Source organism: Lucilia cuprina, chromosome 6 (genome assembly GCF_022045245.1).
Source record: "Lucilia cuprina isolate Lc7/37 chromosome 6, ASM2204524v1, whole genome shotgun sequence".
NCBI classification, from domain to species: domain Eukaryota; kingdom Metazoa; phylum Arthropoda; class Insecta; order Diptera; family Calliphoridae; genus Lucilia; species Lucilia cuprina.
The window spans coordinates 55293358-55317777 of NC_060954.1; the positions used below are offsets into that span (position 1 = coordinate 55293358).

At 31.0% G+C, this 24420-nt stretch overlaps 4 protein-coding genes across 8 annotated transcripts in view; 3 read left to right on the top strand and 1 right to left on the bottom strand.

Moving 5' to 3' along the window:
- Positions 1-473, top strand: part of LOC111678161 — a 1111-nt gene extending 638 nt beyond the window's left edge. For both annotated transcript variants that reach the window (XM_023439420.2, XM_046955321.1), the window contains exon 3: positions 170-473. In XM_023439420.2, coding sequence (XP_023295188.2) covers positions 170-362 — 193 coding nt within the window. In that variant the 3' untranslated portion in view covers positions 363-473. The remainder of the gene's footprint in view (positions 1-169) is intronic.
- A 177-nt stretch (positions 474-650) lies between these two features.
- Positions 651-14623, bottom strand: LOC111678129 (dnaJ homolog subfamily C member 13). Of its 3 annotated transcripts, none has more exons than XM_046953871.1 (24): positions 14564-14623; positions 13700-13986; positions 13450-13590; positions 13149-13293; positions 11207-11405; positions 10632-11136; positions 9734-10531; positions 9518-9667; positions 9268-9459; positions 8511-8630; positions 8361-8449; positions 8131-8299; positions 7067-8064; positions 4806-5266; positions 3740-4743; positions 3488-3663; positions 2908-3427; positions 2519-2842; positions 2293-2462; positions 2028-2235; positions 1655-1822; positions 1473-1595; positions 1146-1404; positions 651-1061 (listed from the first exon to the last, which is right to left on the bottom strand). In XM_046953871.1, exons 2-24 carry the CDS (start codon positions 13889-13891, stop codon positions 946-948), a joined length of 7227 nt encoding a protein of 2408 aa, XP_046809827.1. In that variant the 5' UTR covers positions 13892-13986; positions 14564-14623; the 3' UTR covers positions 651-945. The 3 variants fall into 3 exon arrangements, with proteins under 3 accessions (XP_046809827.1, XP_046809825.1, XP_046809826.1); XM_046953869.1 differs by having other exon boundaries at positions 11207-11408; XM_046953870.1 differs by lacking the exon at positions 14564-14623 and adding an exon at positions 14436-14475 and having other exon boundaries at positions 11207-11408.
- Positions 14624-15545: 922 nt separating this feature from the next.
- On the top strand, positions 15546-17042 carry LOC111678128 (cyclin-dependent kinase 5 homolog). The gene is made up of 4 exons (XM_023439381.2): positions 15546-15789; positions 15887-16154; positions 16215-16499; positions 16561-17042. The coding sequence occupies exons 1-4, from the start codon at positions 15622-15624 to the stop codon at positions 16710-16712; spliced, it is 873 nt and encodes a 290-aa protein (XP_023295149.1). The 5' UTR covers positions 15546-15621; the 3' UTR covers positions 16713-17042.
- Positions 17043-17483: 441 nt separating this feature from the next.
- Positions 17484-23166, top strand: LOC111678126 (flotillin-1). Of its 2 annotated transcripts, XM_023439379.2 has the most exons (9): positions 17484-17620; positions 17815-17882; positions 19752-19827; positions 19898-20252; positions 20358-20369; positions 20536-21006; positions 22129-22272; positions 22338-22502; positions 22712-23166. In XM_023439379.2, the coding sequence occupies exons 2-9, from the start codon at positions 17831-17833 to the stop codon at positions 22727-22729; spliced, it is 1293 nt and encodes a 430-aa protein (XP_023295147.1). In that variant the 5' UTR covers positions 17484-17620; positions 17815-17830; the 3' UTR covers positions 22730-23166. The 2 variants fall into 2 exon arrangements, with proteins under 2 accessions (XP_023295147.1, XP_023295148.1); XM_023439380.2 differs by lacking the exon at positions 20358-20369 and having other exon boundaries at positions 17583-17882.
- The last annotated feature ends 1254 nt before the right edge of the window (positions 23167-24420 follow it).

Genomic DNA, 24420 nt, shown 5'->3' on the forward strand with positions numbered 1-24420 from the left:
CTATCTATCTATCTATCTATCTATCTATCTATCTATCTATCTATCTATCTATCTATCTATCTATCTATCTATCTATCTATCTATCTATCTATCTATCTATCTATCAAAACATCTATCAAAACATCTATCAAAAAATCTATCAAAAAATCTTTTTATTTCCTAACTCTAGCGCTTTGGACATAACTTATCCCCAAAATTTGAATATCATACACTACTTAACACAACTTTTCAATTTCCGTATAGAAAATGCTAAATATATTGAATTCATCAACTTGTATATAGAAAGGTGGCGTTATATAGTTACAGCACTGGCTTCATGTGTCGACTATATGCGTTTGGTTTTATCTATAGTAATGCGTTAGTTGGTATTGATTAACAAAATTACGCACTTTTTTCGAAAATACATTTAATGTGTTTTTATTTAAATTTTATTTCATCACTTTTTCGTAAATTGTGAATGTATGTTTTTAATTTGTAAGTGTTTATGTATAGTTTTTTTGTTGTTGTTGTTGTTTTTATGTAGAAATTATAATTATATTATAATACAAGTAAATATGTATGTGTGTGTGTGTTCAATTTGAAATTAATTTAATACGTTTAATTATAGTATTTGCAAAATATTAATTAAAAAAAAATTATATATGTATGTATATAAATATTTCAAAATAAAGATATATATTTTTTTATAAATTATAATAACTTTTTTTAAAGATATTTTTCTTTTAAATTGTATAAAATACTTTTACTCTTAAGTTGTTTTTAATGTTTTCATTTAATCCTACAACTTGGAAAGAGATAAAAACATGCTTAACCTTCTTACACTGTATAAATATACATTTGAAAATCATATTGTATATGTAAATGGGTATTTATAAAAAAATACTTGAATAATGAAAGAACAAAACAAAAATTCATATATTAGAAAATATTTGTTGTAGGCAAATATTAATCCTCTGGTGGTCTAGCAGAGGGATCATCACGATCGATAGGTGGTGGTGAGGTCAGCACTTCAACATTTTGTGCTGGCCCTTGAGTGAGGTAGCCTGCAGTAGGATTGATACCTAAAAGAATGAATGAATGAATGAATGAATGAAACCATAAAATCTATTTCAAAGAAATGTAATAATATTTTATAAATCTATTACCCGTTAGATATCCTCTTATATTTGTATCGGTTATAAATAGATCATGCCGTTGATCCTTAAACTCAGCCCATACTGGATGTTTGAGTAAAATTTGTGTTACACGATCACCATAGTTAAGATTATGAGTCATGCCTTTGAGCGCCGCCACAATTTGTGCTTTAACAGCTGATGCATTGTCTACATAATCCAAACGACTATCTAGTAAACCCAAAAGAAAAGGTATAAGACCAACTTCCAAAGATTGACTAATTAAGGAATCCTATAATATTAGCAAAAAAACATAAACAAATAAATAAGAAATTGTATTAATGTTGCATCTTAACTTACATGTTGATATTTAAATAAACGACTTAAGGTCTCACAGGATTTCTCTATACAATCTCTATGATGTTCCATGCATTTCTTTAAAGGCATAATGCATTCCGTTTGAGAAACAGCGCTGACACAAAACTACAATAAATTTGTATTAAAAATGTTATGCAGATATGTTTGGAAAATATTTCGGTTACCTCTGATAGTGATAGTTGATGTAATACTGATAATGTATTCTTTGGTTGTACGGTCAGCAAGTTAAAAAGTTTGGGTATGTGACCCAAAACAGGAATATCATCGGCCAAATTGGGTTGAGAACGTAAAAGTTCTACTAAAGCATTAGTAGACAAATCTAAAACATCTTTCTGTGAATTTAAATAAAAAATAAGTGAGAGTTTGGTATTTGGATATAAAGAATCGAATATCTATATATCTATCTATCTATCTATCTATCTATCTATCTATCTATCTATCTATCTATCTATCTATCTATCTATCTATCTATCTATCTATCTATCTATCTATCTATCTATCTATCTATCTATCTATCTAAATTTTGAAATAAATTACCTCCGAAGAACTTTTACTAATTTGCTCCACCACGAAATCTAGGAGATCTGATAAGAACTGCTTGGGTTTGCGTAAAGTCCAGGCAGGATTTGCTACAAATAGACGCAAATAAACACCAGCTACAACCACTTCATTTGAAACGATATCTTTAAGGATTTCAGGATCCTTCCACAAGTGTCTGGAATTCAATTTTTGTGCGCGATAGAAACTGTAAATAGAATATTAACATTATTTACAATTTAATTCAAAATTAATCAAAACTAACCTTTGACACATATCATTAACAGCATCACAAACTGTATTGCGTGTTTTATCATTCCATATTAATTCGGGATGTTCATGTATAGACTCAAACAATTGCACCGAAGTTTGTGGCGATTCAATCATTGCATCCACAAATAGAGCGGGTAAAAATTTGGAAATTGTTATGCGCACCTATGAAAAGTTATCATTAAGTTATAATAGAAAACTAATTTAAGAAATTCTCTTACCTTAGGACCACTCAAACGATCAGCAGTCATTTTGGCCATTATTTCTGCACACATTTCTCTTAACAAAGGATTACGGGAATTGCAAAACATGTCGAGCAAATATATAACAGCACCTTTCATTTGTGCTTCCTTAATCATTTCCTGTACATTCATAAGACCAGACATAGTTTCCAAAACTTTTTGCTGGCTAGCTTTAAGGTCGGGATCTTTAAGTGCCACCAAGAAATTGCCCAAAACCTCACAGGCAGCAATTTCTGTAACACAATCCTTGTTGCGTGATACCAAGGCCACAACTTCTAAAGCCACAGTTTTAATGGTAGTATTCTGTAAAGAAAATAGGAATTTAAAGAAAATCCTTAACATTTCCCTTTCCCAACGCAACCACTTACCTCAGCAAACAAATTATGAGCCAAAAATCCAAAAATCATATCGAAATTTCCTATACATTGTATTTCTACCTCATGATTAGCCTTAATGACAGCTATCAAGGCCTTAAGCACCATTATTATATGCTGTTCCACTTGATTATCATTGGCAAAATCATATTTATATTGACTTTGTATTTGTTGCTGCTCCATCATAGCTTCAGTTTCCAATTTTTTGCGACTCTTTGAACGATTATAGGCGTTAAGAACTTCATCGAAAGTATTGCCTGTCTTATGCTGTTTCAATTGCGGATGATTGGGTGCTAATGTGGGCTTGAGAATACCATCACCCGAACCACTAAGTGTGGGTGAAACTGGTTCTGAATATGCTATGGTATTGGAATTTTTAACATTTTTCATATAGTGATAGGCTTGCTTAAGGTATTCCAATAAATCGAATGTAAATTGCTTAGGATTAACTATAGGAAATGTGGGCATATCGTTGTAGATTCGTATAAATACGCCACCAATTTGTAATTCATCTCTGTGTGAATTAAGTTTTATGTTAAAAGTTTAGGTTTAAGGTTTAAGTTCAAAAACTTACTTGTGTGCATCGAATTCAAATTGTGCTACTAATTCGTAAATCTCTGCTATATCTTCAAAGGTTTCCTTAACCGCTGACGAACGTTGCTGTTCTAGGAAATCTAATAATTGAGCTCTAGTACCATTATCCCATATTAAATAGGGATTACGTGTATTGGAGGTGAGTATTTTTAATATCTGAAAAAAAACATTCGAAATTGTGTTCGAATTTTTAAAATTTTATATAAAAAATCAAAAACCAACCAACACTAACCTCGCTATCCTTTTCTTTTGTTAATTTATTAGCAATATATTTGGTCAGCAAGCGATCCAGCACTTGTTTAACCACTGTATTCTGTGCTTCGGAAGTTACCACATACTTTTGACGCAATAAATCCAAAGCCTTGGCATTTTGTTCGGGTGTGCCGGCTTCTGATTTCTCACTGGCTGTTGAATCTTGTTTACTAACCACATTCGCATTATTACCTTCCTGGCCCGATGTTATGGCTAGCTGTTTATTTAAAGGATTTTGTGCATTTTGCGTGTATGCCGTTTTGGGTTTAGGTGGTATAGAGGGTGCTTTTATGCTTGTTGCAGCAGCACTGGCTGTGGGTGAATTGTTTTCCGAAGATGCAAGGGATTTTGTTTCCGGTGTTGTACGTACTTCGAGACCATAACCGGCTAAAGATATACAGGCAAGTATGGCCATTTTAGCTAAGGTATTAGCTTGTTGCTGTTGATTCGTTTTATCACTAGCCTCCACGCCACTCTCATCCAGGGTATAATCATATTCGAAACAGAAAAGCAAAAGGGACCAGAGTACACCATTGCAAATTAAATTACACTGTAATTCATAATTGTTTGCTGCCAAACTTGTTACCAAACTAACGGATAGCGTATGTTTGAAATAGACCACACGACACACATCGGACATGAGACGTGGTAGAGTGATAATTTTCTGTTTACATTTTTCGAAATTACAGGCAACTTCAAAACAACGTGTTACATTCGAAATAACTTGATAGTGTAGAGAATCGGGTTTAGAGTCAGCACCCATAATTGAAACACATCTATCATAAGCTTCCAACAAGGCTTCAATACCTTCTTCTCGTCTCAACTCTTCGGCATTTAAGGCGGAACAATGTACGGTATGATAGCAAAGCTCAGAGGCTGCCGTAAGTAATTGTGTTTCTTTGGAGAATAAATCATCGTCTTTAGTCTCCAAACGTATGGTTTTTATAAGCTGAGGATAACCAGCATATTTATAAGGACGCAATACTTAAAAGTAAAAACAATCGAATTGAGAATCATATTAAAAAAATATTCCAAAACTCACTTACCATCCGCATAACGTTCAAATAAAATACTTTGTGTTCTCAATATTAGCACAATATTATTGGGATCTGGTCCTCCTGAACTCCAGACATTACGCGAGCATAGAAACTCATAAGCTTGATTAACTTTTTCGAAAATTTCTCGACCATTGGGATTTTTATCCGGATGATACATTTGCGCTAAACGATAATAACTTTTACGTATCATCGATTCGTCGGGTTTGGGATGTTTGTTCAAATCGATGCCTAAATCATTGTATGCCTGTTGGACGGTCATTTGAGGAGGTTTCTTTTCGACTTCCTTACGCCAGGCATCTAATGTGTGTTTTAGTAGCTGTACAGGATCCGAAATGGGCCAATTGGGGAATTTTTGAGTATCACAGAGATGTCTCAAGTAATAAATATGGCAGAATAGTTCATTTTCCAATTGAGGATAGCTTATAGCTGGTATGGCAAGATAGGGATATCTGAAATTGTAATAAAGGTACAGAAGAGAGTTAAATAATTTGCGGTGAATAGTAAGAAAGATATGTGAAAACATTTCTAGATGAAGTGTGAATTTTAGGTAAAATGTTAATTTGAGTTAAATTGTGAATTTTAGGTGAAAAGTGAATTTTGGGTGAAAAGTGAATTTTAGGTGAAATATAAACTTTAAGTGAAATGTGAATTTTAGGAGGAATGGAATTTTCAGTAAAATTGAGAATTAGTGAAAGTTCGAATTTTCGGCAAAAGTGTGAATTTTCGTCTGAATGTGAATTTTAAGTGAATTGTGAATTTTAGGTGAAATGTAAATTTTAGGTGAAAAGTAAATTTAAGGTTGAAAAGTGAATTTTTGGTGAAATGTGTATTTTATTTAAAAAGTAAATATTAGGTGAAATGTGATTTTTAGGTGAAATGTAAATTTTAGGTGAAATGTGATTTTAAGGTGAAATGTGAATTTTGGTGAAATGTGAATTTTAGGTGAAATTAAATTTTCAGTGAAAATGTGAATTAGTGAAAATTTTACTTTTCGGTGAATATGTGAATTTTTCGGTGAAAATGTGAATTTTGGGTGAAAATGTGAATTTTTTGTGAAAATGTGAATTTTTGGTGAAAATTTGAATTTTTGATGAAAATGTAATTTTTTGGTGAAAATGCGAATTTTGGTGAAAATGTGAATTTTTGGTGAAAATGTGAATTTTCGGTGAAAATGTGAATTTTTGGTGAAAATGTGAATTTTCTGTGAAAATGTGAATTTTCAGTGAAAATGGGAAATTTCGTTGAAAATGTGAATTTTCGGTGAAAATTTTCGGTAAAGATATGAATTTTCGGTGGAAATTTTCGGTAAAGATATGAATTTTCGGTGGAAAAAAATTTACAGTGAAAATGTGATTTCTTGTTGAATTTTCACTGAAAATGTGAAATTTCGGTGAATAAGTTAATTTTTTCTTGAATAAGAAAATTGTGATGAGATTATTTAGTGAAAATTTATTTTTCTATGAAAAAGTGAATATTTGGTGAAAAGTAATTTTCAGTGCAAATAGGTTTCATAGACAAAATAATTTTTTTAAAAAAGTGAATTTTGAGTGAAAATGTTAATCTGAGTAAAAAATAAAATTCAGTTAGTGAAATGTAAAATTTTAATTAAAAGTGATTTTAATGAGATTTTCAAATAAAAAGTGATTTAGTTTTTTTAGTTTTGTTAAAAAAAAAAATATTTTCAGTGAAAAATGGATTTTCGGTGAAATATAATTTTATCATAAAAGTGATTTTAGTGAAGTGATTTTTCGGCGAAAGAGTTATTTTTTTAGTGTAAATGATTTTTTTATATTAGTGAAAAATATTTTTTATTGAAACTTGATTTTGGGATGAAATGGGACATTTCAGTGAATAGTAAATTTTCAGTGAAAGTGTTTTTTTTAGAGAATGTGATTTTTCAGCGAAAAAGTGAATTTCTGAATATTAAATTTTTAGTGAAACGTGAATTTTTAGTGAAAAGTAAATTTACTGTAAAATGAAAAGGAGAACACAATTTTACTCGAAAAAGTGATTTGGTGTGAAAGTGAGTTTTAAAACAAGTGATTACTTGTTAAAAATTGTCTTTTAGGTGAAAAGGTTAAAGATAGAATTTTTACGAAATGAAAGACTGATAAAAGTTGAATATTCGGCGAGTATTAAAAGACTTTGATTTTCAAAAATCTCAAAGATTTTTCTTCAGTCCATAAGGTAACAGTAACAGAAAGATTCTTCTTCTGCAAAGTCGCCTTAAATTTAATTGCCTTACTTACCTGGCCATTGTATGACCTCTTAGACGCGGTGTAAAATCTGCAATATGTGCTGCAATCTTCTCTATCAGCAGTCTTCGCATTTCCGAACTCCATATCACCTCGGGCGTATCGAATTCACCCAAAAAGATTTCGGCAAATTTCTCAGCACTATAGTTTTCCAAAAAGCAAACCATAGCTTCGGGCAGCAATTGACCCAATATACTACGATGCATTATGCCGGATTGTGATGATTCTTCACTGCGGAAACCTTGTTTCATGTGAGTCATTTTAAGGAATTTCGTTATGGGTAAAATATTGCTACCGCTATACATGAGCATAAAATAGAAAACGCCCGTCAAATAGACTTTAGGCATTTCCGGATTGTCCTGCATAATTTGACACAATAGTGTAGCGACACGTTCCAACAAACCGGGATCATGAGTCAAGCACACTTGAACAATGTGTGGCAAACAAATGAATTCAGAAAGTTTACGTGATAATTTTGGACCTGGTATGAGCACAGCTTGACCGTTTTGAGTGCGTGATGGAAAGAAACTGGTACATTTGATGAGAATATCTAAGATCATAGAGGATAGCTCCGTCTCATTGTATAACGGTTGGCCTTTGGCTATAAGGCACCATTTAAGTTGTGGTATTTGTTGCAGAGAACGCCAACCATCCATGCCAATAGCCCAACATCTCGTTTTGGGTGTAATAACACCTTTAGACCATAATTCCTTTAATTCCGAGTAAGTTATAGGTCCTTGCCGCTCTGGCTTTTGTCCTTCTTTTTCTATATTATAATACCAATCTTTTTCCTCATATTGTTGCATGTTGGGACCGGCCTCAATAACATTAGTTTTGGTATTTGGTTGAGCACGACCCTGATGCAAATGAGCCAATGTTATGAGATCCACTAAACATTGTACATGATCTACTAGAGGCCGACAATTGGATTTTTCCAATACTAAACACGATATAAGATTTATAAGAGCATCTCTTAAGGAGGGAGAAAAACACTGAAAGAAAATAAATATAATTCGTTATTAAAACTTTTAAATATTAAAAAAAAATTCCAAACTTACTCTATCGCTCAACTGCAAGATATAAGACATATCACCAAATTGTCCAATTTCCTTATGATAACGTTTATAGACTTTTGCCAAAGCCTGTAAAGATGTTACCGTCAATTGATCATCATTGACACGTTGACGGCACAGAACTCGACGATATAAAGCATTAAACAGTTCAATGCTAAGATTCAATTTAATTAGAAAATTAGAATTTTTATAGAAAGATATTAAAAAAAACTTACGGATCTTTTACTAGATTCTGTGGCCAATCATCCTTTTCTAATATCAAACGTATGTAATAGTCGCCTATTTGAATTTCATCGGCCAAACACTAGTTGTTTTTGATATTAAATTTATGATTTTTTTAGAAATATAAAAATTGTTTAATTTACCTGATATGTTACTTCAAATTCTTGATAATTCCAAGCAACTATCATATTACCCGCCAAATCACGATCATTTATAAATTGCCGCAATTCATTTTCCAAGCAAATGCGCAATTCCTCACGAGTCTTAAATGAAATAGAAATTAATTGTCATAATGAAATAGAACTAGAACTGAACTAGATTTGAACTAGAACTGAACTAGAACTGAATTAGAACTGAACTAGAACTGAACTAGAACTGAACTAGAACTGAACTAGAACTGAACTAGAACTGAACTAGAACTGAACTAGAACTGAACTAGAACAGAACTAGAACTGAACTAGAACTGAACTAGAACTGAACTAGAATTGAACTAAAACTGAACTAAAATTGAACTAGAACTAAACTAGAACTGAACTAGAACTGAACTAGAACTGAACTAGAACTGAACTAGAACTGAACTAGAACTGAACTAGAACTGAACTAGAACTGAACTAGAACTGAACTAGAACTGAACTTGAAGTGAACTAGAACTGAACTAGAACTGAACTAGAACTGAACTAGAACTGATCAATCAATTACAAGTAATTGTAACGAGTTACAAATAATTGTAATGTAATTGTATGGTAATCAATAACAAATAATTGTAATCAATTACAAGTAATTACAATCAATTGCTAGTAATTGTAATCAATTATAAGTAATTGTAATTAAAAAGCCCAATTTACAATTACTCCTCAAATAATTTAATGTAAAATGTAATTTAAATTTATTTCTAATTACCTTATGATTCCATATTAAATTAGGTATACTATGATCTCTCGAAAAATTATAAAAGAAAAACGGTAGATTCACTATAGCATCAGAAGTCTTTTTACGTTGTCGTCGATTGCGCAAAACAACGGGACGATTTTTTATAGCTAGAGCAGCAGAATCTTGTTGTTCAATTAAATTCATGCCCCAGTGCTTAATGCCCTAAAAAAATTAAATGGTTTTTAAAACAAACAATTTCATAATCCTGAGAGTAACCCACCTGTAAATGCTTTTCAATCACATTTTTACGTGTTTTATTGGAATGTTGTATGGCAAATTTTAAATTATCTCTAAAATTTAATTTGTCTTCTTCAACATCAGTTTCAGGCACCGTTTCTTCCGATTCCAGAAACATTAATAAGCCAGCAGGCTTTGAAATTTCAAAGAAATTATAAAATTTAAATAAATGTTAAATTGAATTAACAAAAAAACTTACAAATATGCGTTTAAACAATTCCATGGCCTCTAAATTGTCCGTTATCCAAAGACCAATTAAATGTCTAGATAGCTGACGATGAGTGGCCAAAGTAGGATCATTTGAGGGTGTATATAATGCAACCAGCAAATGTCTACATAAAGCAGCCTCATCTAAAGCCAACGATTGCATTTGTTCGGCTACTTTTTGTTCACCCTCCTCTATAATGGCTCTCAATACCAAACCGGCTCCCTTGACTATAGCCAAAGAAGGATGCTGAAAGAGTTTATATAAATAGCGACCCCTTTCGGCTATCAATTCCAATAATATATCAAATTGTTTGCCATCCGTTGTCTCTGAATAAGGCACACATAGGGCAAATGTTAAGAAATCTAACATGGCCGATAGAACCAATGCTCCACTGCCATGGCTAACATGATTGGTCCACATATTAAGTAAGGTTTCCAAAAATGATTTCGATGATAATATGGACGATTTATTCAATTGTTCTTGCTTTAAATCATGATCAGCATTGACCGAATGCATTAGAGAATTTATCATATCGATGGCTGAGTAAGTAACGGCCAAATCTTTTCGCCTTAAAGCGGCTACAATTTTTGTGCCAATAATCTCTCGAAATCCGGGTAGATTGGTAAATGCAGCATAACCAGTTTTGCTGGCCAATAGACGTGTTAGGCCATGAAATATGGCTTCTAGTTCGAAATTTGTTAACTGGGCTGTGGGATTGTCCATCTCTTTTTGTGCCAAAGACTGCAGAGCACTCAATATAAGTTTTTCTTTATTCTCAGCAAAAAGACTCTGAAAGTATGAATTAACAAGGGAAAATTGTTTACGCCACTTCTTCTATGGATAGAAAATAGTTTTAGGATAGGATATTGGGAAGCTGTCAGACACTTACATCTTGTGTTACACTATAATTTAAACCACTATGTGGTACATTGGCATTAAAACGCTCCAATACCTCATAACGTTTAGCAGGATTTTGAAAATTATTTATAACCAAACGCAAAAGATTTGCTTCGGTTTCTTCGTCAACATTGCTGCTAAGCGGAACATAACGTTTACCGCGTGGTGTATTAGTAATGCGTATATGAACATCTTGATTGCCACTCGAACGTACAGCATCCAATAATGTGGCCAAAAGTGAATCACGATCATTCGTTGTATACGTACGCACTACACCGTTCTTATATTCAATACAAAACTTTTGCAAATTATCTTTATCACGTATCAATGCAAAAACATCGGATAGAGGTCGTAGTGTACAAACACTATAAGTCTGAGGATCACGTTCCAAGAGTGTTGTCTCCGTTAGGCAGAGTATACGTTTAACAGGATCCGGATGACGTGGTGTATGTTTTTGTACCGTAAACTCAGTCATAGAAGTTTGAAATTGATCGCCGCTAAATCACATAATATTAATAAATTCTCAATTTACATCTAAAACATTATTTTCTTTTCGTTTGCACTCACCTATATTTACCAAATCTTTGTCTTTCAAATTGTTCCAATGTTATCTGTGATTTTAAGATTTTTATATCTATGCCCAAGAATTGCGTTGATTTCTGTGCGATATTTTGCACCACTTCATGATGATTGATGGCCCTGAACAGATGTAGACGACTAAAGCCACCATAGGCCATAACAATGCCGCCTTCATAATCCGAAATCCCTGCTTAATTCACATTTGAAGGAAAACGTAAGATGAAACATATGTCAAATAAATGGGTTAGAAAAGCTAGAGTAAAGGCATAAATATTAAGGTAACTTTAACAGCGGTTAGTATGCAGGAGCCAAATTGTGTGTTTTTTATATTCTCACTGTAAAAGAAATGGCTACAAAACAATTGTGGGGGGAAAAAGTCCCATATCTTCTTAATATTTTGAGTAAAATATTAAAATGTTTTCTTTATAGTATAAAGTAGAATTGAACTATAACTGAAGTAGAACTGAAGTAGAACTGAACTAGAACTGAACTAGAACTGAACTAGAACTGAACTAGAACTGAACTAGAACTGAACTAGAATTGAACTAGAATTGAACTAGAACTGAACTAGAACTGAACTAGAACTGAACTAGAACTGAACTAGAACTGAACTAGAACTTAACTGGAACTGCACTAGAACTTAACTAGAACTGAACTAGAATTGAACTAGAACTGAACTAGAACTGAACTAGAACTGAACTAGAACTAAACTAGAACTGAACTAGAACTGAACTAGAACTGAACTAGAACAGAACTAGAACTGAACTAGAACTAAACTAGAACTGAACTAGAACTGAACTAGAATTGAACTAGAACTGAACTAGAACTGAACTAGAACTGAACTAAAACTGAACTAGAACTGAACTAGAACTGAACTAGAACTGAACTAGAACTGAACTAGAACTGAAATAGAACTGAACTAGAACTGAACTAGAACTGAACTAGAACTGAACTAGAACTGAACTAGAACTGAACTAGAACTGAACTAGAACTGAACTAGAACTGAACTAGAACTGAACTAGAACTGAAAAAACTAGAACTGAACTAGAACTGAACTAGAACTGAACTAGAACTGAACTAGAACTGAACTAGAACTGAACTAGAACTGAACTAGAACTGAACTAGAACTGAACTAGAACTGAACTAGAACTGAACTAGAACTGAACTAGAACTGAACTAGAACTGAATTAGAACTGAACTAGAACCGAATTAGAACTGAACTAGAACTGAATTAAAACTGAACTAGAACTCTACTAGAACTGAACTAGAACTAGAACTGAACTACTACTGAACTAGAACTGTACTAGAACTGAACTAAAACTAAACTAGAACTAAACTAAAACAGAACTAGAACTGAATTAAAACTGAAGTAAAACTGAACTAGAACTGAGCTGAAACTTAAATAGAACTAAATTAGCTGTGTTCAATATGTAATTAACCATTATTTTTAAGTAATAATCAGAAGGCTCTATTACTTACAAAAGAATTGAGAATCTGGTTAAGTGAAAAGTTCACAAGAATCTTCTATAAATAGATTTTTATTAAAGTGTAAACAAGGCCAAGTAAAATATTAATATTAATATCCGTTCGTAATAAAGTCTAAGGCAACAGCATGTATTACCAAAAGCATAGAAAATACATCAAACCTCATTTTTTAATAAAGCTTGTTTATAACCATTTACTCTCACCCAAAAACCAAATTTAGTTAGCAATAAATAAAAACCCTTTACCAAATACATAGTTTTAAACAACTATGAACAAATAAGGATCTTGTTGCAGTACCATGATTTCATGTGCAATTTAATAATCATAAACCTTAACCACTTGATTTAAAAATACTGCAATAAGTCCTTGAATAATTTTTCTACATTAAACTTTAATAATTAATTGTTTAAGACGATTTACAGCTAAAACATAAAAAGTGTAATACCTATTATGCCTTCAATATCCTTGTACATATAACTGGCTAATATTTCATTGGTTGTAGGATCCAATTGATCTAATGAGCAGGGCGTTACTTCCAACATTGTGGGTAAACTAATGCCGGACCAGTGATATTTATAAGCAGAGAAACGCTAAAGTAAAACGAAAACAAACAAAGACCATAATTATAATAAAAAATATAGATTTATAAATACCAATACATAAAGAACTCATATTAATGAATGAATTGTGTTTATAAGTTTACTATAATAATGAGAATTATAATAATAATAATTAATAATACAAACTTGAGAATTTTTTGGTTTATCAGCAAATTCTTTGTAGTATTTCAATATAGATGTTAAAATATCATTACGATACTCAGAGCTTAGTTTAATTGAATCAAGTTTTTTATCTTTTTTAACAGTCAATACAAATTCATTGGGAATCTAAATAGAGAAACAGAAGAAAAAAACGAACAATTTTAATAAGATAATTTAAGATTTCTTCCTACTTCTCCGGATGATCAAGTAGATTTAATTTAATATTACAACTTACATTTGAGGATTTTGTAGGTGCTGCTGATACAATATCAGAATAGGACCATCGATTGGTTAAATCCAATTTGTCAGGATTATAGGTTGATATACCCACATTGCCTATGGCTAATATACGTTTGTATTTCCCTTTCCAGGAATGTTTTGTTACTAAAAAACATTCCAAATCTATGCTCTCCTTAGGAGGCACCATCTTGTAGGTCTTCTTATAGAAAAAATTTAATCTATACTCAAGTTCACAATAATAATTAAGTATTTCACTATCAATCTTTAATTAAGGCTATTAATCTGCAACAAAGAAAAAAAAAACAAAAACATATAAAAATATAAATTTGATAAAAATCCAACCAGCAAGACACCAAAAAAAAAATAACACCAAAATGACCACTGTTTGACTCATCGTTATTATAAACATAATCAACAATTTAATTTCTTTTTTTTTTCTTTCTTACAGCAGCAACAAAATCTTAACTTTTACTTTGTAGTTTTAAACTATTGAAAATTTATATACAATTATCAGCACGGCACTTTCATTGGTATTTAGTGAAGCTGTCTCAAATCAAATTTCTTAATGGAGTCTCAATTTAAACTTCATAATCAAGTTTGGAAAAAGGGGAGTAAACGTCATACAATGAACGATTTTTTTTTCTTCGTTGCACTGCAAAACACTAGCGGTCATTAGTGGTTTTATTATTTTCATTTTTATATAATTTTCAACGTTTTCGTTTAGTGCATACTTTTTTTATAAAAAGAACATTGTTTTTTTAATAAATTTCTTGTATTTTTATTAATTTTTATTATTTATTTTCTGTATAAATTTCATCTGATTAGATTTTCTTTGCAAAAAAAAAAAAACACAACTCACACACAACAATTCTTTTTTCTTCAATTGTCAATTATGAGATGACATTTCAGTGTGTCAGTGAAGTTTACCACTAAAAACAATAATAAATAATGAACCAAGAAAAAAGCGCTTAAATAAAATAGGATTTTTATCGGCAAATTTTTGAAATTTACAGAAATTTTGTTTAAAGTTTTTTTTAAAGACTCTACCATGATTCAACTATTATTATTGTTTTATTATGGACTCCACAAAATTATTTAAATGCCGGGAATTGTTTGGATATTTTTTGCTTTCTGTTAAAAGGAAAAAAATATGTAATATAAAAGTAAACAAACAATTTTATTGGGAATTACACTAAAATGCATTGGAATTAGAGATTTTTTAATTGCCAGCTATTTATTTCGATAACGATATTTTGGCGATAAGATTTATTCGATTTTTTTCGGAACAGTGTAAATTGGTGACGAAATTTGTTGACAAAAAATTTGAATATTTTGTATAGATTATATATTCAGAAACATCAAAAGATTTTTATAAAAAACGATTTATCAAATTTAATGTGCAGATAGAAAATTTAAAGAATAATTTATTTATAACTGAAATTTAACAAAAAATTTCACTAAAAAGAAACATTTATCTTAAATTTTATAAATATTAAATAATTTATCAACGTTTTAAAAAATTATCATATTATCAAAAATTTAACGAAAATTTCTGAAAATATAAAATTTTTTACTAAGTTTTAAAATATTTAAAATTTATCAGAATTTGAAAAAAATTGACAACATGCAAAATATTATTTATAAATTGAAGATTAAATTGTTCTTAAAATTAAAAATTGTAATTTAAAAAAAACTAATTTTCTAAATTTAAAATTCATCGAAAATATTTATTTACGTTTTTTCAATAAACAAGTGATTATTGCATAAACGGAAAATAAAACGCTGTTAAGCCGCCGCCGAATTTTATGAATCAACAGCCGTTGTAAATTTTGCTTGCCACAGTTCTATGCAAAAATCCTACGACTGTTTACAAAAAAAAAATACTAAATTTACAACCGCAAAGAACACAACAAAATAATGCAAAAATATGAAAAATTGGAAAAAATCGGTGAAGGTACCTATGGTACTGTATTTAAAGGACGAAATCGAGAAACTATGGAAATAGTTGCACTTAAACGTGTACGTTTAGATGAAGATGACGAAGGTGTGCCATCCTCAGCCTTGCGCGAAATATGCCTGCTCAAAGTAAGAACACTTATAATAATAACATTGGGGATCAAACAAAAAAATAATGACTAATAATTACCATAACACTTTTGCAAATTAATTTGTCCTTGTGCAGGAGCTGAAACATAAAAACATTGTTAGACTGTACGATGTTTTGCATTCGGAAAAGAAACTTACCCTGGTATTCGAGCACTGTGATCAGGATTTGAAGAAATATTTTGATAGTCTTAATGGGGAAATCGATATGCAAGTTTGTCGCAGTTTTATGCTGCAGCTATTGAGAGGTTTGGCTTTTTGTCACAGCCGTAATGTTTTGCATCGAGATTTGAAACCACAAAATTTATTGATCAACAAAAACGGAGAACTTAAGTTGGCTGATTTTGGTAAGAGAGTTGATGTTTCATTTTTTTCAATAAAAAACAATAATATTCGATTATTTTTAGGTTTGGCTAGAGCCTTTGGCATACCGGTTAAATGTTACTCTGCTGAAGTGGTTACTTTGTGGTATCGCCCGCCTGATGTATTATTTGGAGCAAAATTGTATACCACCAGTATTGATATGTGGTCAGCTGGTTGTATATTTGCTGAATTGGCAGATGCCGGTAGGCCTTTGTTTCCCGGTTCAGATGTTTTAGATCAATTAATGAAAATATTCAGAGTATTGGGAACACCCACCGAAGACACTTGGCCTGGTGTTTCTCATCTCTCTGACTATGTTGCTTTACCGCGTAAGTTTTTATATAAAAAAATAATATCTTCAAAGTGTTTAATTCCCTATTTCTTTTGTAGATTTTCCCGCTATTACTTCTTGGAGTCAGATAGTACCGCGTTTAAACTCCAAGGGACGTGATTTGCTGCAAAAACTTCTTGTTTGTCGTCCAAATCAACGTATTAGCGCCGAACAGGCTATGCAACATCCGTATTTTACCGATGGCCATTAGATTTTAAGCAGCGTTTTAAAAGGAATTCCACATAGTTACATAGATTGTTTAGATGTCCTGTTAAATAAAAATGGAATTCTCCTGGTACCAAAAAGAAATATACTTGTGTTCTAAGTTTTTGTTAGTAGACAACTATACTTTATTCATTATTTCAGTAAAATTGTGTTTTTAATTTTTTAGTTTGTAATTGTATAATTAAGACTTATATGTAAATTTATGATATTAACCAATGTTATAATTTATTTAAACTTTTAAGAACATTATCTATTACAACAATCTAATATATGTAATAATTTTTAAAAAGTATATACTAAAATAAATCAGTTTAAAGAAGAACTCTTGTATGAAAAACTTTAATAATTCAAACTGAAATCTGCTTTATTTAAAACTTCCGGGGATTTTTTAACTTTTCGACATTATTGTTTTAATATTGGCTGTGTGTTCTTCCCTGGGGATAAAATATCTTGTAACTTTTATTCGAAAAATTTATTTTATATTAAAGTAATTAATACATAATTTAGTTATACCTAATTCTACTTTTTGCGCAAAAAGTTTTAAATTTTTTAAAAATACTCTCAAAATATCCATATTTGTATTGTTTTTCTAACCAACTACGCCGTTACATATCTGTGGCTGACGCCGGCGTTGAATTTCTTCAAGCTGCATAGGTTTCCGTAGCAGTCTACTATTTTTGTGTTTTGTTTTGATTGCACAAATGTCAAAATAAAAACAATATTTTTTTTCCTCCCCAACAAAAAAATGTAAACACATCGACGACTCGATTGTGCGCAGTTATTATTTAGAATTTTTTCAACTTAATTCTAGGGAAAAAATCAAGCCGGTCAAAATAAGATTTTTAGTATACATTCATAATTGCCTACATACACTAATTGACAACCACTGCCAAAGTAACAAATTTTTATAAATATAAATTTTTTGTTTAAATATACTATTTAAAACGCGAGGACAAAGTGTAGTAAACAATTTTGGGTCCACCCTAATGTTAATAAACACTTTAACAACATATTTCTATAGAATTTAAAATTGTTCTTCTGTACTTAATTAATAAACATTTTGTGCTTTTTGTTTGAAACGCATACAGTTTTTGTGGAGTGAAAATGGCTTGGGGTTTTGTAACTTGTGGTCCCAATGAGGCATTAGTAGTATCAGGTAATTAAATAATTATTATTTTTCACTATAAATAACAAAATTCTGTGCTGATCTTTGTCTAAATGAAATTTTTCTTAATTTTTTTTCGTTATGATATCAACTTAATGACGTCACTTTAATTACTTATCGATTTTTATTTAACACAGATAATTTTAAAGTAGAGATGATACCATGATGTTAGAGATGTTACTATTTTATTTTGTTTAAGTTTTGAAATTAATGACTTTATTTCTAAAATTTATTAATTCAAGGACGTTCATTTTTGAAATTAACAAGATATTAATGTTGACAACCGATATCATTATTATTTTATTGCTCAAATACTTTATAGAATTAAAATCCGCTATTAATACCAATATAATATGTATCACAAATACACGATGATACTGGTACAGGAATAAATAATTGTATAAAAATGTCATGGGGAAGAGTAATTGTATAAAGTTTAGACTCTAAAATATTGATTTTTTAAAGAATTTTATAAATTATTAAAATAATTAGTAGAAAAATAGTTGCTCGTATTGCCAATCTAAAAATAAATTAGGTAAATATTACTTTGATAACGTAATGAATAAAGTTTAGTGTTTAAAAAAATTCCAATTTAAAACCGCAATCTATACGATTTATGAAAATGCGGTCGTAGTTCAACAGCTTTTTTCTAACTCGCCAATAACACTTCTCTTGCAAGGTTTAAAAATAACACTTAAATATGAAATGGATTTTCTTAATAAAAAAATTTTATAGAAAAAACATTGTCGTGTCTATAGTCTTGATTAAAGTCGTGTATATAATAAATATACACGACTGGTCTATAATCTTATTTGGACTATAGTCTAGTCTATAGCCTGGATTAAAGTCTAGTCTATAGTTTAGTCTTAAATAGTCTATAATCTGGATTATAATCTACAGTGTGGACTATAGTCCAGTTTCTAGTCTGGACTATAGCTCAGTCTATAGTCTGGACTATAGCTAAGTCTATAGTCTGATCTAGAGTCTAGTCTATGTTCTTAACTATATATAGTCTCTTCTACAGTCAAGATTATAGTAAAGTCTATTGTCAAGTCTTTAGTCAAGACTATAGTCAAGTCTATAGTCAAGAATATAGTAAAGTCTATAGTCAAGTCTATGGTCAAGACTATAGACAAGTCTAGTTTATAGTAAGACTATAATCTTTTTTAGAGTCAAGGCTATAGTCTAGTTAATAGTCAAGACTATAGTCTAGTTAATAGTCAAGACTATAGTCTAGTTTATAGTCAAGACTATAGTCTAGTCTTTAGACAAGACTATAGTCTAGTCTATAGACAAGACTATAGTCTAGTCTATAGACAAGACTATAGTCTAGTCTATAGACAAGACTATAGTCTAGTCTATAGACAAGACTATAGTCTAGTCTATAGACAAGACTATAGTCTAGTCTATAGACAAGACTATAGTCTAGTCTATAGACAAGACTATAGTCTAGTCTATAGACAAGACTATAGTCTAGTCTATAGACAAGACTATAGTCTAGTCTATAGACAAGACTATAGTCTAGTCTATAGACAAGACTTTAGTCTAGTCTATAGTCAAGACTTTAGTCAAGTCTATAGTCAAGACTATAGTCAAGTCTATAGTCAAGACTATAGTCAAGTCTATAGTCAAGAGTCTAGTCTTTAAAAAAGACTATAGTCTAGTCTATAGTCAATACTATAGTCTAGTCTATAGTCAAGACTGTAGTGTAGCCTATAGTCAAGATTATAGTCTAGCCTGTAGTCAAGATTATACTCCATAGTGTGGTCTGCACATATAATAGGAACAACTTGAGGGAAAAGTAAAATAAAACAAATCTTTAGTCGAATTTTATATTATTTTCCCCACTATTACTTTCAGGATGTTGCTATATGAAACCTTTATTGGTACCCGGAGGTCGCGCTTTTGTTTGGCCCACCATACAACAAGTTCAAAGGTAATTTTTACAAAATACATACATAATTCGCCATTTTCCACTAATATTATATATTGTCACTTTAAATTAGAATCTCTTTGAACACCATGACTTTACAAGTTGAAAGTCCTTGTGTGTATACCAGTCAAGGTGTACCAATATCGGTTACGGGTATTGCCCAGGTAAAGATTCAGGGACAAAATGAAGATATGCTGTTGACAGCATGTGAACAATTTTTGGGTAAGCCCGAATCGGAAATACGTCATATTGCGCTTGTAACATTGGAGGGTCATCAGAGAGCCATTATGGGTTCAATGACGGTTGAGGAAATCTATAAGGATCGTAAGAAGTTTAGCAAACAAGTGTTTGAGGTGGCCTCATCGGATTTGGCAAATATGGGTATAACAGTGGTATCCTATACCATTAAAGATATTCGTGACGAGGAGGTGAGTGTAAGGATTAGAGATAATTTTTGGGAGAAATATTTTCTTTTGTATTGATTTTCTTTCGTTTTTGTTTACTTTTTTTTAATTATGTTTTTATATGAACAGGGAGAAGCTAAGGTATGAATAATAAAATATTAACACACCTAAATACATATATTTTGTTGTCCCGTAATGTCGTTATTGTTTGTTTTATGTATATATTTAGTAATGGTTTTGGTATTTTAGTTTTATTTAAACATTATTTTAAATATACCAAAAACGTAAATATATGTTCTATTTTAAGGGATATCTGAAATCTTTGGGTATGGCTCGTACGGCTGAGGTCAAACGTGATGCTCGCATCGGTGAGGCGGAGGCCCGCTGTGAAGCCACTATTAAGGAGGCCATTGCCGAAGAACAACGCATGGCATCACGTTTTCTTAATGACACTGAAATTGCAAAAGCACAACGTGATTTTGAAATTAAAAAAGCCGCTTATGATGTTGAGGTACAAACGAAAAAAGCTGAAGCTGAAATGGCCTACGAATTGCAGGCTGCTAAAACTAAACAACGCATTAAGGAGGAACAAATGCAAGTAAAAGTAATCGAACGTACTCAAGAGATATCGGTACAACAGCAGGAAATCCTAAGACGTGAAAAGGAATTGGAAGCTACCATAAGACAACCAGCTGAGGCTGAGAAATATCGTTTGGAAAAATTGGCCGAAGCCAATAAAATGCGCATTGTTATGGAAGCTGAGGCTGAAGCTGAGTCGGTAAGGTTCCATATATTTCAGAAATTTTCAATTGTAATTCACTTTCTGAAAATTCTAGTTGAAGATTAAGGGAAGTTCTATTTTAGTTCTGGTTCTGTTTTAGTTCAGTTTTATTTCAATTCTAATGCAGTTCTAGTTCAGTTCTAGTTCAGCTCTAGTTCAGTTCTAGATCAGTTCTAGTTCAGTTTTAGTTCAGTTCTAGTTCAGTTCTAGTTCAGTTCTAGTTCAGTTCTAGTTCAGTTCTAGTTCAGTTCTAGTTCAGTTCTAGTTCAGTTCTAGTTCAGTTCTAGTTCAGTTCTAGTTCAGTTCTAGTTCAGTTCTAGTTCAGTTCTAGTTCAGTTCTAGTTCAGTTCTAGTTCAATTCTGTTCTAGTTCAGTTACAGTTCAGTTCTATTTAGGTCTAGTTCAGTTTTAGTTCAGCTCTACTTCAGTTCTAAGTCAGTTTAACTATTGTTCAAGTTCAGTTTTCATTCAGTTTTAGATCAGTTCTAGTTCAGTTTTAGTTCAGTTCTAGTTCAGTTTTGGTTCAGTTCTAGTTCAGTTCTAGTTTAGTTCTAATTCACTTCTATTTCAGTTCTAGTTCACTTCTTTGTTTAGTTCTATTTTACTTCTAGTTTATTTCTAGTTCAGTTCTAGTTTACTTCTTGATCATTTCTGGTTCAGTTTTAGTTCAGTTCTAGTTTAGTTTTGGTTCAGTTTTAGTTCAGTTCTAGTTCAGTTTTAGTTCAGTTCTAGTTCAGTTTTAGTTCAGTTCTAGTTCAGTTCTAGTTTAGTTCAGTTCTAGTTTAGTTCAGTTCTAGTTTAGTTCAGTTCTAGTTTAGTTCAGTTCTAGTTTAGTTCTAGTTCAGTTCTAGTTCAGTTCTAGTTCAGTTCTAGTTCAGTTCTAGTTCAGTTCTAGTTCAGTTCTAGTTCAGTTCTAGTTCAGTTCTAGTTCAGTTCTAGTTCAGTTCTAGTTCAGTTCTAGTTCAGTTCGAGTTCAGGTTTAATTCAGATCTAGTTCAGTTCTAGTTCAGATCTAGTTCAATTATAGTTTCTAGTTCAGTTCTGGTTCAGTTCTAGAAGAGTTTTAGTTTAATGCTAGTTCAGTTTCATATTAGAGTTTTTTATGTTTTCCTTTTACAGATTAAAATTCGTGGTGAAGCTGAAGCTTTTGCTATTGCTGCTAAAGCCAAGGCTGAAGCTGAGCAAATGGCTCAAAAAGCTGAAGCTTGGCGTGAATATCGTGAAGCCGCTATGGTTGAGATGCTATTGGACACATTACCCAAGGTATGAAAACAACTTTAAAAACAAAAAAGAACACATTTCAATAAAATTTTCCCTTTCCATTCTAGGTGGCCGCTGAAGTTGCCGCTCCCTTGTCACAAGCCAAGAAAATCACTATGGTTTCTAGTGGACAAGGTGAAATTGGCGCTGCCAAACTTACTGGAGAAGTTTTGCAAATTGTTAACAAAGTACCAGAGCTGGTTAAGAGTATTACTGGCGTAGACATTGCTCGGGTACGTCCTAATCCAGCATTTATTTAAGACATTGATTTTTTGAACAACTAACACAAGTTTAAGTTAACCAATGTTAAACAAAAGACTTAAAAACAGGAATATAACAATCTCTAAACATTCTTTTATACTTAAAACTCTTAATACCTAATAAATATTTGGACAACTTTTTTATAATTTTATATTTCTTCTTTTTTTTAATTTATTTTCAGTCTGTGCATGCGGCTTAATTTTCCAAATTAAGTATTTGTAATCGAAAAAATACAATTTGATTAGAAAGCTAATTCAAAAGAAATTTTAAATTTCCAAAATATTACATATTGGCTAACGAAAAAGAAAATGATAAAACTTATTTTTTGTTTGTTATTATATTAAAAATGAAAAAGAAAACTAACAAAATACCATTTGAAACATTGAGACCAAAGATTGATTTCATTACTAAAACTGTGTTTTAAGTTGTACTTTCTTAAATAGTACATTTTGTCCTCACTAATCCTTGGTCTCAATTGTCAATAATGAAGATTTATTTAATTACTTTCTTAACGCACATTTACAATACTCCCACTTTGGAATCTCCTTAAAACTAATTCATTTCTCTAAGTATTTATTTTCAAATTGTACTATTTGCATATTTCAAAATTTTGATATATTTTATAAAATTTATAAAGAAAAAACGTGAAAAAAAACAAAAATAGTTATTAAAATGTATGACATAGAATTATATACACTTGTATTTTGTAATTTTGGTGTACTAAAAAAAAACTAAATAAAAAATGTAAAAAAAAAAACAAAATAAAAATGTGTTTAATTATTTTATCCACAAAGGTCAACAATTAAAAAAACATTTCAAAATGATATATTTGTTATTAAAAATCGAAGCGATACTATTTATTATGAATTGAACTTATACCGCTATTTCCCCTAAAGTACATTTTTGTTATTTTCATTGAAATTAAAAAAAGTTTTATTCAGCTTCACTTTACAATGTTTAATTTTACTGACTTGTTTTGGTTTTTAGATAAAAAAAACGACATTCTTTGAAAATACCAAGAAATTATTCTGTGTTTAAAAATTAACAACTGTAGTCAGTCGTTTATCTTTCCCCGCAATGAATTTCATTAGTTTTTTTTTGCCTATTACTGTGTTTGTCCTACTTTTCGTATAATAAAAATCACTATAAAATTAAATTCAAATATCTTTGAGAGAAAATCTATCAACTTTGCTCGAGTTCAGTTTTCTTTTAGTTCAGTTCTAGTTTAGTTCTAGTTCAGTTCTAGTTCAGTTCGTGTTCAGTTCCAGTTCAATTTAGTTCCAGTTCTGTTCTAGTTTAGTCCTAGTTCAGTTCTAGTTAAATTCTAGTTTAGTTCTAGTTCAGTTCTAGTTTAGTTTTAAGTTTAATTCTAGTTCGGTTCTCGTTCAGTTCTTGTTCAGTACTAGTTCAGTTCCAGTTAAGTTCTAGTTCATTTCGAGTTTAGTTCTGATTTGCTTCAGTTCAGTTTTAATTTAGTTCTAGTTGAGTTTTAGTTCAGATCTAGTTTAGTTCTACTTGAGTTTTAGTTTAGTTCTAATTCAGTCCTAGTTCAGTTCTAGTTGAGTTTTAGTTGGATTCTAGTTTAGTTCTGGTTCAGTTGGTTCTAGTTCCAGTTCAATTCTCGTTGAGTTCTAGTTGAGTTTTAGTTTAGTTCTAATTCAGTCCTAGTTCAGTTCTAATTCAGTTCTAGTTCAGTTCTAGTTCAGTTCTAGTACAGTTCTAGTACAGTTCTAGTTCAGTTCTAGTTCAGTTCTAGTTTAGTTCTAGTTCAGTTCTAGTTCAGTTCTAGTTCAGTTCTAGTTCAGTTCTAGTTCTGTTCTAGTTCAGTTCTGGTTCAGTTCTAGTTCAGTTCTAGTTCAGTTCTAGTTCAGTTCTAGTTCAGTTCTGTTC